The 14,358-nt window shown below is 62.3% G+C and overlaps 1 protein-coding gene across 2 annotated transcripts in view; it reads left to right on the forward strand.

The window, feature by feature from the left end:
• Window positions 1–2,896: 2,896 nt before the first annotated feature.
• GRAMD4 (GRAM domain containing 4) overlaps window positions 2,897–14,358 on the forward strand; it is a 66,239-nt gene continuing 54,777 nt past the window's right edge. Inside the window, exon 1 of one of the 2 annotated variants that reach the window (NM_001102263.2) lies at window positions 2,897–3,018. In NM_001102263.2, coding sequence (NP_001095733.2) covers window positions 2,990–3,018 — 29 coding nt within the window. In that variant the 5' untranslated portion in view covers window positions 2,897–2,989. Of the gene's footprint in view, window positions 3,019–3,286; window positions 3,310–14,358 lie in introns of those variants that run through there. The other variant, XM_059886669.1, reaches the window with a different exon arrangement.

Consider the following 14,358-nt stretch of genomic DNA (forward strand, 5'->3'; position numbering starts at 1 on the left):
TGTGTTCTCTTGACAAAACTCTGTTAGCCTTTGCCCTGCTTCATTTTGTATTTCAAGGTCAGAGTTGCCTGTTAATCCAGGTATCTCTTGATTTCCCACTTTTGCGGTCCAATCCTCTATGATGAAAAAGGCATCTTTATTTGGTGTTAGTTCTAGAAGGTCTTGTAAGTCTTCATAGAACCGTTCAACTTCAGCTTCTTCAGTGTCACTGGTTGGGGCATATATCTGAATTACGGTGATGTTGAATGACCTGCCTTGGAAATGAACCGAGATCATTCTGTCGTTTTTGAGATTGCACCCGAGTACTGCATTTCGGACTACTGTTGACTATGAGGGCTACTCCATTTCTTCTAAGGGATTCTTGCCCACAGTAGTAGATAGAATGGTCATCTGAATTAAATTCACCGATTCTGGTCCATTTTAGTTCACTGATTCCTAAGACGTCAGTGTCCTCTCTTGCCATCTCCTGCTTGACCACATCCACCTCGCGTGGACCTAACGTTCCATGCTCCTAGGCGATATTGTTCTTTACAGCACTGGAGTTTCACCACGAGACGCACCCACAGCTGGGCATCGTTTCTGCTTTGGCCCAGCCTCTTCATGAGTAAACGGCCTTCCATTTTTCCCTAGTAGCATACTGGACACCTTGCGTCCTGGGGGCCTCATCTTCTGGGGTCGTATCTTTTTGCCTTTTCATACTGTTCGTGGGGTTCTCAAGGCAAGAATCCTGGAGCGGTTTACTACCCCTTCCTCCAGGTAACCATGTTTAGTCAGAACTCTGCACCGTAAGTTGTTTGTCTACATGGCCTGGCTCATAGAGGTTCTTTGAGTTACACAAGCCCCTTTGCCTTGACAAGGCTGTGATCCATGAAGAAAAAGCACTAAAATCTTTAGTTTGAGATGTCTGTTTTTGTGATTATCAGTAATCTTTTGTTGTTCATCTACTTTTTCTCTATCTATCCCCCAAACCAAAACTGGTGTATATCCTGTTGTTGTTAAGTCTCTGAGTCCGACTCTTTGCAGCCCCATGGACTACAGCCCTCCAGGTTCCTCTGTCCATGGAATTTCTGAGGCAAGAGTACTGGAGTGGATTGCCGTTTCCTTCTCCGGCTAACCTTCCCGACTCAGGGATTGAACCTGCACCTCCCGCGTTGCGGGTGGATTCTTTCCTGCTGAGCCACCAGGGAAGCCCAAGGCTCCTTTCCTGACCTCTTTGGAACAAGTCCCTCAGAGGTATCTGAAAGGCTGCCATGCTAGGCTAAGTGAGTCTGCCAAATAGAACATAATTCTCGACTTTTAGGCTGTGCAAATTTTTTTCAGTTGACACTTGCCTCAGGGAATGCTTCCGGAGCACTTGAGTTGGGAGACTTGAGGACTGGATTGGAGGTGGGGAGGTGCATTAGGGCATTGGTGTGGTGTGGGGTTAGCTGTGGATTCTCGGAGGTGCCTGGAGGACTCCCGCTGTCACTGGGTTTGCAGCGGAGCAGGGGAGCTGGGCTGAAGACACATAAAGCAGATGGGACGATCAAGGCAGAGCCCAGAGGGCCCAGGGGAGGAGAGGTGGCTGAGAGGGCTGGGGGTGGGGGGGCCTGTGGGCCGGGTCTTTTGGCTCCTCCCACTCTAAGCCCCAGCAGCATTCCCCAGGTCAGGCTTGGATGAGAAATTAATTGTGGGGCCCCCTAACCCAGGATGAGGACTTGTGGTTTTGGAGGTGTGGTCCCCTCTACCTGTGAGCTAGCCAGCCTTAGATTCTGGAGGCTAGGGATGGGCAGGGTTCTCTTTGGTAGGGGGGCTTCCCTGGTGGCTCAGAGGGTCAAGAATCTGCCTAAAATGCAGAAGACCTGGGTTCAATCCCTGCACCGGGAGGATCCCCTGGAGAAGGAAATGGCAACCCACCCCAGTATTCTTGCCTGGGGAATCCATGGATAGAGGACCCTGGAGGGCTACAGTCCATGGGGTCGGGGTCGCAAAGAGGCAGACAGGCCTAGCTTTCTCCCCACCCCCACCCCCATGGTCTCCCCGCAGGGAAGATGCAGGAGAGTGGAGGGTTGGTGGAGGGCATTCCTTGAATGACAAAGGTGCGACTTAGAGAAAGCAGTCCAGATCCTGAGGACAGGGAGTCCCCTCCCTCGGCATGGGGCTCAGCCCTTGCTAGGTATGCCAGCCTAGAGGGGGTGCGTGCCCGGCACCGACCCTCCCCTGCAGGCTCTAGGTTCCCTCCCCTCGTGGGCACCGTGGCGTCAGGGCAAAGGCGGTTTCCTTTGGGATGTGGTCGCCACGGGAGGGTGGCCGTCTTGGACCCAGGTCGGAACCACAGGCGGTCCCACTGCGGCTGCCCCTGGGATGCGTGGCCGGCGGACAGCGGATGAAGGGGCAGCGGCACGCGTGCCCGTGCGTGGCTGTGCCCGTGGCGTCCGCCCTATAGACTCGCGGGGCCGCGAGGCCCTGGGCGCAGGCGGCGGAAGGCCGCCCTGAGGGGCCGCTGCGCGTCCGCGTGGGTGCAGGTGGCGGGGGCGCACGTGCGCCACCCAAACAAAGGCGGCGCCGCGTGACCGCGCTCGTTCTCGCGCGCGGACCCGCCAGGGCAGGCGCGCCCCCGCGGGACCGCCGCGCCGGGGCGGGAGGGGAGAGCCAAGGCCGTGCAAGGGGGCGCGGCTCCTTTAAGGCGCGGCGCGGGGCGTGGCGCGGCGGCGCGGGGCGGGGCGAGCCGGCTCAGGTCTTGGGGCGGGGCGACGCCGGGCGGGGCGTGCCGACGCGGGGCGGGGATTAGGGCGGGGCGGCGGCTGCGCAGGCCAGGCCGGGGGCGCGCAGACTCCGCGCAGCGGGACGCGAGCGCGCGACCTGGCGCCGCCGCCGCCTCCGCGCTAGTGGCCCGGACCCGCGGGGCCGCCGCCTCCTCCGGGCTCCCCGGCGCCGCTCGGCTCCCGCGCGGGCGGCAGGTGCAGCGCGGCCGGGCGGCTGGTGAGGGGCGCGCCGAGGCGGCGGGTGGATGAGAGGTGGCCCCGATCTCCGCGCAGGGTAAGCGGCGCGCGCGCGCGGACGCCCACTCGCCGGCCACGCAGACCCGTTCGGGGGCTGGCCGGCCCGAAACCCGGCAGTGCCCTCCCAGCGCCCGCAGCCAGCGGCCCTCCGAGCCTGGACCCGCGCGGACGCGCCCCGCATACACGCCCCCGGGTCCCGCGCGGCCTGGGCGCGCGTCACGGCCACCCCCCTCCCGCGCGCGCGGGCCCCGGCGTCTCCGGGTCCGCGTCATGCCCGGCCGGCCGGGGAGAGGAGGACGTCCCGTGGGCGCGGAGCCTGAGATGGGAGGTTGGTCGGTGGGGCGCAGGCCGCCGGGTCCAGGCTGGGGCGCGGTGAATGTCGTCTTAGGAGCTCACTCCTGGGGGACACAGGAGAGGTGGAGGGCGACCCCGGCCCCTATGCCCCTGGAGATGACCCCACCAAAAAGTTGCCCTCCCCGCACCCCTCGATTTGCCCCGTCTCCTTTCCCTTTGTCCCGGGCTTTTAGCTGGTGGGGCTTTGCTGGGGCCAGCCTCGCTGGGAGGTGAGGCGTAGAGCAGCAGTCCCCAACCTGAGGCGCCCCCTGACCCGGGCAGGCCCTGCACCCCTGGGCAGGCTTACCACCAGGTGGGCTGGGGCACCTGTCCGTGCCCCGGCCTGGGCCCTGGACCTGAGGGAAGCTGAGCCCACCCTGGAGGTGTTGCCAGCCCTACATTTCCGGAGGCGGGGAGGATTTGGTTTGGGCACACCTTTTGCAGCGCCGGGTTCCTTTCTCGCCTTCCTAGTTCTGTTTATCACTCCCCCCACAAAAATGGAGGTGCCTGGGCCCCAGCCCCCATCGCAGCCCGGCCTTGGGACTTGTCTCAGGCCTGGGCCTGGCAGGATGAGCTGGGCTGTGCAGCGGTTGAGAGAGAAGTTTGGGGTCTTGTCTGCATGGCATCTGCTCGGTGACCTTGGGCAGGAAGGCCTTGAGCCCTCCCTTGCCTCAGTTTCCCCAGCAGTAAGCGGGGAGGGGGCTGACGAGAGCATTAGATGGTGCAGCCCCCACCCCACTTCCAGACTGGACACACCCAGGGCAGAGATCCCAACACCAGGAGAGGCCGCGGTGCCCTTCCCTTCTGGGCGGCTGTTGTGGCCCTGACTCTGCCGTGTGTCCCCGGCCCATCGGGGACACACGGTTCGGCTGGGTGAGTGTGTTCCAGGGGTTTGCTCTTGTCCCCTGCTAGGATGAAACAGTCTCACAACAGGTAGCTGGGACCCTTGGGATCAGGGACCTCGGTAAACCTGCCACTCCTTTCTACCGCCGCCCCTCTGAAGACTCCCTGCCTGGTCCAGGTCGGGGGCCTGGCCTTCCTGACCTTCCCTCTGCCTCGGCCTTGATGTCGCTGCTTCTGCAGCACTGTGCCCGTGGGCAGGGGTCTTGACCCGCAGTCTGGACATTGCTGGACTCATGGGGACAGGGTTTGCCAGCTTGGTCCTGGGGCCTGGGGAGGTGGGTTCTCCCCCCGACCCCCCGCCACTGCCCTGGGCGTCTACGTGGGTGCCTCCCCTCCTCTGCCCTTCTCTCCGCTGGGCTGCCGTGGCTGATGGGCTGTGGGGTGTGGCCTGGGGATGGGCAGGGCCTGTCCCTGTGCAGTCTGCCCTCCCACGCTCCGGAGAGGCATTTCCTGGAAGCCACACAGGGAAGTCTCCGAGTGTGTCCTGCGTGATCCTGGCCACCCTGAGCCTGCATCTCCCACCAAGGCAGGCAGGGGCCCTTCGTGAGAGGAGAACCTGGTGGTCCCTCCAAGCCATTGGCCTGTGAGGCGCTCCTGTCATCTCTTCAGCCAGAGCGGGCATCAGGAAGCCGATGGTCGGCAGCTCCGTGTGACCCCTGCTTCCCCTGCCCTCCTGGGCCTCACCCTCGCCAGTCAGAGACGAGGAGCCCTGGGCCGGCTTTTCCTGAATCACCGTTTCTTGCTGTCTGATGGAACAGAGTAATGGCTCGGGCACGATGAACACAAAGTATTATTAGGTTCTAGTGAGAGTGATGTCGCCAGGGGAGGTTGTAAGCCCGAAGCGCACTTTCTCTTTGTATCCGCATATCTGAGCAATGTTACAGGTGAGGGATCCCAGTGCCAGGCCCAGCGCCCGTCTCGTGAGTCAGTGTCATCGGAGAAGCGCAGGGCTCCCCTCGATGTTTCAGGGTCTGACCCATGTGGGTGGTTCTGAGCACCTGCAGACGGGTGGACGGGGCCACCTGTCTGTCTCCGGTCATCTCGTGGGCGGCAGGGGGCCCCTTCCAGCTCCCCATGCGTCTTGGTTTGGGAGTTCCCTCTTGAAGCCGACTGCACCCAAGCTTTGCGTGGGAGTGGGGTTCCCGTTGTGGAGCGGTGTGCCTCCAGCCAGGCCCTCGTTTCTGGGGGCTGCACCCTCTCGGGGACCTGGGCTGATCTCCATTCTCGCAGGGCTTCTGGCGCTTGAGCCCCTGTGTGTGTCCGGATGGCTGGCTTCTGTGGCGTTGGTGCACTGGGGCCTCCCTGAGCGTCTAGGGGGCTCTGGTCCGCAGAGGGCATGTGCCCGCTGGAAAGGAAGACCCTGTGGGGGTTGAGTGACCGGCCTGCCCCCTGTCCTGTGAGGTGGGCGGGGGCTCCTCACCTGCCGTCCGCAGGAAGGAGACCGTCTGCTCCCCAGCGGGGCTGCGGACAGCCTTAGGTCGTGTAGCAGAGCCTTCCTGTTTTTAAATAATTTAAAAATGAATGGGGGTGGGGTGGGTAATGAGACCTGGGCTGTGAAGGTGCTGACAGGAGGAATACAGACGCTCTGGCCCGGGGCGAGCAGCTTCTGTTTATGAGCCCAGACCTGCCGTGTGGGCACTCAGGTGGTGCTCCGAAGGCCTTTGGTCGGGGACTCGAAAACCGCTTGGGGCCTTGGGCAGCACAGAGGGTCGAGGTCTGAGTTTTCCTCGGCTTTTGGGTGGTATGGCAGTGGCGGCTCTCCTTGGGTCTTTGTCCTGGGCAGAATCCAGAAAATGCCCTCGTACCGGGGGTGACAGTTCAGGTGCTGGCTGTGGAGCAAGGAGGAGGCCCAGGTCCGTGACGGGGATGCTCACTTCGTGACTAGGGTGGTGAAGGCCCAGCCAGCCCAGCGGAGGGGTGGCCTGGCCGTCTGCTCGGAGCTGGCCGCTGTCGGAGAAGGGCGATTGGTTCACTTGAGAACTTAAAGGCAGGCCGTCCGACTTCTTTTACAGACAGAGATGGAGCAAGAAAGTGAGGGTTTCCCTAATTAGAGAAAACCGTGTTCTCCGCGCCTCCAGCGTCGGCGCGTGGACTGAATCAAGGGGCCGGGCAGCGGCTTGGGACTGTAATTCACCACTAATGACAGTCGCCGTCTCGGGGCTCTCGTTAAGACTGTTTGGCCTTTGAGTTATAATCAGGGTTGTGACTGTGTTTAAGCCCTGTGATTAAAGTCCCCAGTGGTTACACCGGCAGACAAGAAGTACTGGTCTGTCAAAAAAAAAAGAAAACAATGGTAATAGAAACCGCTCAGTTCAGCGTCAGACGACGTGCTCGGCGCCCACGGCCGGCGTGGTGCTCACAGCCTAGCTGTCACCCTTCCCGCGGATGCAGAAACTGGAGAGGTGGGCGGCTGGTCTCAGCCCCCAGTGACCTAGGTGGCTCAGCCAGGATGGGAACTCGGGTGTTTGGCTGCAGAGGCAGTGCTCTTGTTGATCAGGGGAATTTCTGGGGGTTTGTGAAAGAAACACAAGGAGTAAGTTTACGGTCATGATGAGAAGTCTCTCTGCCGTCACAGGTGTGCTGATGGCAAGAGCATCCCTTAGCCCAGGCCTGATCGTGTCGCCTGCACTTCACATGATTGCTTTTCATCATAGCTGGAGCTCGGGGCTGTTATTAGCTCCCCTTACAGATGAGGCAGCCTGGGCACAGGGAGGTTAAGTAACTTCCCTGAGGCCACACGCTGGTGAGTGGCAGAGTTGGGTGTTTGTTCTAAGCTGAGTGCCGTACGCAGGGCGGGGTCAAGTGGAAAATGCCCAGTCTGTCGCTGTGTGCTCTTGGGCAAGACGCTTAGCCTCTCTGGGCCTCGGGAACCAAAGGTCTAGGTGTGGAAAGTAGAAACCGGAGGCCCGAAAACGCCCTGGCCCGAGCTGGCGCATCTGCGCTGCCTCCCCCAGGAAGGCCCTGGGTGGGGGCCCCAGCCACTGCCCATCCCCCAGGAGGAGAGTCGTGGTTAAGGAGCGCAGCGCACCCCCTCCCCAGCACTGGCTGGTTTGGGTGGAGTGGCCCTGGTTGTCCCCTGGGAGGTCAGACCACACCCCAGGAGTGACACCTGACTTCCGTCCTGGGCGGCTCCCTCTGTGACTCGAGGAGGCCTTCAGAGAGCCTGGCTCTGTCCCTGGGGAATGGATTTTGTTGGGGGAGGCATGCCTACCCAGAACCCCCGGTGCTGCCAGACCCAGTTTGGGAAAACCAAGTGTGCCCGCGCCATGAGGGCTGGCGGTCTGGGGGCCCCCAGGGAAACACTCGCCCTTCTGTGATCAGGTCCCCCCCGCCTTGGTGGGACATGCCGCTGCCTCCAGCCCTTCCCTCTGGGTGGGGTGTGGGCGGGGTACGTGGACAAGGAGGCAGGAGGCCCCCCTACCCCCCAGCATGGAGTAGGGGGTGGGCACAGCTGAGCCCAGCCCTGAGTCCGAGAGGCCCAGCCTCCCTCTCCAGCCCTCCCCTCTCCACCTCGGTCGGTGGGTGCTGCGTGCAGGGCTGTTGGCACGGCAGACCCTTGTGTTGGGCACGTCTCTGCTCCACCCCGCCTTGCTGGGGAGGCCTTCCCTGGGCACCCTGACCGCAGAGCCCGTCTCAGTTGCTGCCCCCTCCCCGGCCAGTCATCGTGCTCCTCCCAGGAGGCAGGGGCTGGCGCTTTCCTGTCTGTCCTGGTCTCAACAGCCAGGGTAGGAATGAGTGCAGGCACTCCTTGCAATGAGCCGAGGCCATGGCCTTGCCCTGCCCTCGGGGGGCCCCCTCTGCAGCCTGGCCTCCAGGGGCCAGCAGCTTTGGGTCCTGGGGTACTGGCTGTGGGGAGCCCACCTGCGGCTGAGCTAAGCTGGGGGCCTGGCGGTGGGGAGGGGCCGGGCTCCCCGAGGGCAGCGGGCAGGCCTGGACGGTGAGAGGGTACCTTGACCCAGGTCCAGTTCGCATGCCATGATATCCACCCATCCCGAGTGCAGTTCACCAACTTCCAGCGGATCCACAGAATTGTGCGAGCGTCACCACAGTCTAATTTTAGAACGTTTTCATCACCCCCTTTAGCAATCACTCATTCCCTCTTTCTCTCCAGCCTCTGACAACCGCTAATCTGCTTTCTGTCTCCACGGATTTGCCTGTCCGGGACCTTTCATATCTGGAATCATAACGCTCCGGGGCCGTTGGACTCTGCTTTCCGTCACTTAGCGGGGTGCGTTTTCATCTGTGCGGCAGCGTGCAGTGGCAGAACTGCGCTGGGCGCCTCTTCTGAAGTGCCGCCTCTCTTCCCAACCCCAGGTGGCCCTGAACCACCTTTTCTCATGAGTCTGGGGTGGCTTTCCTTGCCTCACCAGGCACCTGGGGTCAGGTCAGAGTTGGTGGCTGTCTGAGAACTCCATGCTGGCACCGTGAGCCAATTCACGTGACTCATTTTCAGTGGCCTTCGACACAGCTCTCCTGTGAGCTGCACGCAGGTCACCGCCTCCAGGAAGCCTTCCTGGCCTTCCCTCGCCCCCGCATTTAGGGCCCTTGTGCCTGTTGTCCTGTGTGTGGCCCTCTCTCTACCCGCCTGCCTTCTGAGCTCCTGGGGGGCAGGGGTCCCCGTTTTCATCCCTTCCCTGGCTGGCCTCATTGGAGACAGGGTCTGGGGGTGAAGGGTTGCAGATGGTGGGGGCGTGGCGTGTTTGTGAAGCCGTGGGTCCCACGGGCTCTCTCTCTGGCTGCCCCGCCGTTTCTCTCTCTTGATTATCTCTGTTAGTGTGTGATCATTTGACTTTGCAACTCTGCCGTCTGTGTCCTCCAGAGCGGCTCAAGGGCAGGCCCAGGTCTGGCTGTGGGTGTCCTGGGTGTGATGGCAGAAGTGCTGAGTGAGTCTGCCCTGCCGCCCCGCCCGCCCTGCCTCTGCCCCGCCCGCCCCGCCCCACACTGAGCTGGGTATTTGGTTTTCTTTTCTTTTTTTAAAATAATCAACCGTGTTTGTTAGCACAGTTTTAGATTTATAGAAACATTACAGAGATCACACAGAGGGCGCCCCGGTGCCTGTCCCTTCCCACAGTCTCTCTCATTACTACCATCTTATACCTTAGCGTGGACCCACAGCCTCTCTTATTACTACCATCTTATACCTTAGCGTGGAATGGCGTTACCGTTAATGAAAGGACCAGCGTGGACACGTCGTTAACTGGTCTGTCGTTTGTTCAAATTTCCTTAGTTTTCACCCGATGTCCTTTTTTCTTATCCCAGGACCCCACCCGAGACACGTGTCACATTTAGTCTTCACGTCTCTTTCCGATTCTCTGGACGGGGACAGTTTCTTGGACTTCTCTTGTGTTTGATGGCTTGACAGTCGAGGAATTTTTTTTAAATGTGTTTATTCCCGGCTGCCGTGCACGGGCTTTTGCTAATCGCGCCAAGAGGGGCCGCTCTGTAGTGCAGGTGCTGGCTTATCAGCACCGTGGCTTCTCCTGTTGCAGAGCAGGGGCTCTTCGTGGCTCAGCAGCACGTGGGCTCCTCCCAGGCCAGGGAGGGAACCGAGTCCCCTGCGTTAGCAGGCGGATTCTTAACCACTGGGCCAGCAGGGCACTGCAGCCTTGAGGGATATTAGGTTCACTGCAGATCCGTCTCCCCTGGAGTTTGGGCGGCTGTCGGAATTGGATGTTTTCCTCCGGGTTAGACGGGGGTCGTGGGTTTTGGAAGGAAGAGCAGAGAGGTGAGGGGCCCTCACCCCACCCCATCAGGGCGCGTGCCGTCAACGTGACTGGTCCCTGTGATGCTGGCCGCGGTCGCCCAGGTGATGTAGACGGACCCTTTCCCCTCTGTCAGTGCCGTCCTTCTCGGAAGGAAGGTTTGAGGACAGGGTGTCTGTGAGTGATTTGGAACCTTTTGAACGGGGACTTGTCTCTTCTCCCTCGTTTATTCGTTTGTTCGGTCGTTTCTAACGTCAGTGTGGAATCACATGTACTTATTTTATGCCTTGAGTTCCAGTGCGGTTCCACTTTACTTCTTGCGTGGGGCCGCTGGGAACTCTTCCAGGAGGCTCCTGGGTTTTGTTGACGAGCCCCCGTCAACGTGGGGCGATTTGGGCAGCTCCTTCCTTCCTCCCGGCCCGACGGGTGCTCCCAGCCCTGGAATCGGCCAGTTCTCCTCTCAGTGGAGGACGGTTTCGGAAACCAAGATCCAGGCCCGGCCCGAGCTCGGCTGCCAGGGTGTCGCTGCCCTGGGCCCACTCAGCTGGCGGAGCAGGGCGCAGACAGTGTGGGCATGCGCACACCTGCAGCCGCTCCTGTGTGTGGCCGCCCGCGTCTGCGCTCAGTGAGACGTGAGCTCCTTCCAGTGATCCAGGCTGCAGTCGCCCCTCGCTGATGAGTCAGTTTCGTTCCAGCAGCAGGAGACCCGGCCCCCTCGTTCGCCATCCTTTGACGTAACCCCTCAGTTCCAGCATATCTGCAGAGCCGGGTCAGCCTTGTCCCGGGCCCTGGGGAGTGGCTTCAAGGGCTGGAGTGCTGTGTGCATGCAGCTCCCGCTCGTCCCGGTCCTTGCTGTTCGGCACGGAACACTTGCCGCGCAGTGCACGGGCCCTGCAGAGGCTAGGGGGCTGCAGCCTTCCACAGGAGGTCTGCAGGAAGAGAGAAAGGGAACTGGGGGGCTCCCTGCCGTGCCCGGTCACCCCCCCGCCCCAGCCTGTGGGGACAGGCACAGTCGTGGCATCCCTTTGAAATGTGAACGTGGAGCCAGCTTTGAACACAGCCTGGAGGCCCGGCCTCGTCTGCATGAGGAGAAGGGCTGCCGGCCGAACCCCTTGGAGCTTGACTCAGACGCTGGCGGGCCTGGGCACTCACAGCGGAGCAGGGCCGGGGCTCGGAGGCCGGGTCCCTTTCTGGGAAGGAGAGGACTGGGGGAGTTCCGCTCAGGCTTTCTCGGGCCTCAGGCCGGCTTCGGCAGGGCTCCGGCAGGGCTCCGTCTACCCGTGTGTTGGCCTGGGGGCCGGGCGGGGTGGCTGGAGGCTGCTGAGCAGACCCCGGGCAGGTGGGGCAGTGAGCAGTGGCTGGGTGCCCGCCTTTTTAGGGCTGAGCTGGTGGGCAGGGGGCAGGCACCCTGGTCCCGGCCGGGGGTTTGCTGGCTTAGCCCTTCAGAGCAAAGGGGCCTGCCCACCTGGGCAGGCTCGGAAGAAGCCTAGAGCCGCGGGTGTCCCTCTTAATAACATGGTGGGGACCGTGGACAGGACCCCGGCTGGCCTCTGTGCGTGGTTCAGCGTCTCGGTTCCCATGCACCACGTGTTGTAGGCCAGGCTGGGTGTGGACAGTGCTGTCTACACGCGTGGGGAGGCCCTGCTCACGCAGTGCCGTCTATACCTGTAGGTCACCATGTCACCCTTCCTGGGAGAGGCGGGAGCTGGCCTGGGTCAGTCTACCCAAGGTCAGCCCCTCTCCAAAGTTACTGGAGACCCCGCTAGCATGTGGTTACCCCTCTGGCAGGCCTGGGTTCCGGGCCACACTGGGGGCGGGCCTGTGGGACACATGGCTGGCACATGGCCGTCTGTCCCTTCCCCGCCCCCTCAGCTGAGCACCCTGAAGGCGCTTGTCCCCCTACTGTGGGGCTGGGCCCTCACCAAGATGCTGCCACGCGTCCCCTGGTCCTGCGAGGGGGCATTGAGGAGGTGGGGAGAGCTGGCCAGGGGCTCAGCGGGCGGGGGCTGCCCTGGGTGCGGGAGCTGCCCGGGAGTGAGCCCCCTGCCCTGTTGGAGGCCACCTGCTGCAGTCCTGTTGGCCGGCTCTCCCTGCTCACTGCCCCCCTCCCCTGCTGGGTGCCCCCACCCAGCTCCTTGCCATGCCGCCCCCATCCCATCTGCTTCCTGGTTCATGTGTGAGGGTCTGCAGGGTCCCCCATGACAGCCAGAGGCAGCCGCCAGGGGATACTCAGCTGGACACATGTTTCCCCGTCTCCGACTGCGGAGCTTCGGGCTGACTGCAGTCATCTGTGGGGTCACAGCTACCCCGGGATGGGGTCTGTGTGGTGGGTGCTGTGCCACACCCCTGGGTGGAGCCTGGTCTGAGCAGTGATGGCTGAGGTGGGGGGGGGCATGCCCGGAGGGCTCCTGGGGTGGCAGAGGCCAGGAGATGGGTGTCAGCGGTGGCCTTGGGCAGGAGCTTGGCATTTAGAACTCTGATGCAACTTGAGTCATTGAGAAAACACACCAACCTCCGGTATCAACGGAATCTCTCTCTTAGAAGAACTGGGTTCGGACGCTCATGCTGCTGATAGCTGTGCCTTGAGAGGGTGTGAGTCATCTCGCAGGTGCGGGGTCCCAGGGGTGGAGCCCTGGGGGGGTACGGGCCGGGGGTGGGCCAGGTGGGGGCTGCCGCCCCCATCTCTGCAGGCTGAGCCTTGCGATGTCCCCCTCCCCGATCCCCTGGCCGTGCCCCTGGGGTCCTATGCCGGCCTCGGCGTCCAGGGGTTGGTGTCTGCAGCCCTTCTCCTAGTCCATCCAGAGAGGAAGGTCGGGGGGAGACTGCCTGGATGGGCGGTCCCCCTGAGGGCGTGTGCCTGGTGCTGCCTGCGGTAGGGGGTGTTCCCCCGCGGCATGCCCCCAGGTCCTGCCCCTCCCCATCCATCCTGTTAGGTGAGTACCTTCTGGATCAGGGGAAAAGCGTCTTGTTTCACAACCACTGTTGGAGGCAGCTGGGACATGCGTGGCCACGTCAGCATCCGAGAGTCGGGGAGGGCTGGAGGGGGCAGGTGGCGGCAGGGACCTATGGGTGCTGGAGCGGGAGCGGGGGTTTAGAGGACTGAGGTTCACCCTGCTCTCAGCAGACGTGTGGCTTCACTGCCGCCAAGCAGCTTTGGGGGAGAGGAAGTGAAACCTGAGTCAACAGGCAGCGAGCTCTGGGCCCAAGGTGGGGTCACGGGTGGAGCTGCTGGCAGGATGGCCCAGGAGGGCGGGTCAGGCCGCGGGGACCACCCCGTGCCTACTGCTCCTTCCGTGGCAGCCTTCGTCCCGGGGGAACGGTGACCAGTGCTGGTCTGGGGGGCGAGGTGCTGGGCTCGGCCCGAGTATCGCCTGTGAAGCTGGACATCTAAGACTGTGACTCCGGGGCGGGCAGGGCCTGGCACGCGTGTCTGCCCCAGTAACCCTCATGGGCTTCTTCCAGCCCCGGGCACCTGCCTGCAGGTGGGAAGGACAGAGCGCGCACGGCCAGGAGCCCACGTGACCGCCCACATCCCCGCCTCTGCCTGGCAGGCGAGGAGCAGAGGCCTCTGGGAAGGCCCCCTGGCAGCGCCTGGAAGGGGGGTCAGGCCTCCAGGGTGCCAGGGTCCATCCACGTTGGCGAGAAACCGGCCCGCTGGAGGCGGGAGGAGACATGGCTGCTCGCCAGCCATGGAGAAGCCTCCACGTGATGGTCTGCATCAGGCAGCCGCCTCTGCCGTGGGGGAACCGGCTGTCTTCAGAGGAGCCTGGGGATGTTGGGGAACCCTCCTCACCAGCCCAGAGGGATGGGGTGGGGCCCAGGCTGGCCAGAGGGCAGCAGGCAGACTACCTGAGGGTGCCCTGGGCAAGGACCCCCCTTGGTGGGGCCAGGGGGTGTGTGTGGATGGCTGCCCCCCACTACAGCCACCCTGGAAGGGGCCACCTTGTCTCTGCTTGGCAGGTGAGTGAGTGGGGGTCAGAGGGCTCCTGATGAGGGGATGGCCCACACAGTTGGGAAAGCCTCTTCCTCTTGGTTATCTGATTCAGGACTGAACGCTGCTGTGTCAGATAGTGGATTGTGTGGGTTTGGGCCCACGTTTACCAGATCTAAATAGGGCCAGGCTGAGGTCCCTGGGTAGACCCCCAGGAGGTCCGAGTCCTACCCGCCTCCTGCCCGTGGCGTTGATGGGACACTAACCGTGGGCCCTGGTGGGCCCGGCGCTTGGCCGAGGGCATCAGGGTGTGCTGGGGGGGGGCCCAGCTGGCGCTCGTCCCCCCAGACTCCCCACCTCACTGACTTGAGTTGACCGTCATTCTCCTTTTAAGTTACACAAGTGTGTATCTTTGATAATTAGCCCCTTAACTTTGTGATTAGAAATACGGAGTAGGGCTTTCCCTGGTGGTTCAGCGGTTAAGACTTGGCTTCCAGTGCGCAGGGAG

The sequence above is a fragment of the Bos taurus genome, chromosome 5 (assembly GCF_002263795.3).
Source record: "Bos taurus isolate L1 Dominette 01449 registration number 42190680 breed Hereford chromosome 5, ARS-UCD2.0, whole genome shotgun sequence".
Classification (NCBI taxonomy): domain Eukaryota; kingdom Metazoa; phylum Chordata; class Mammalia; order Artiodactyla; family Bovidae; genus Bos; species Bos taurus.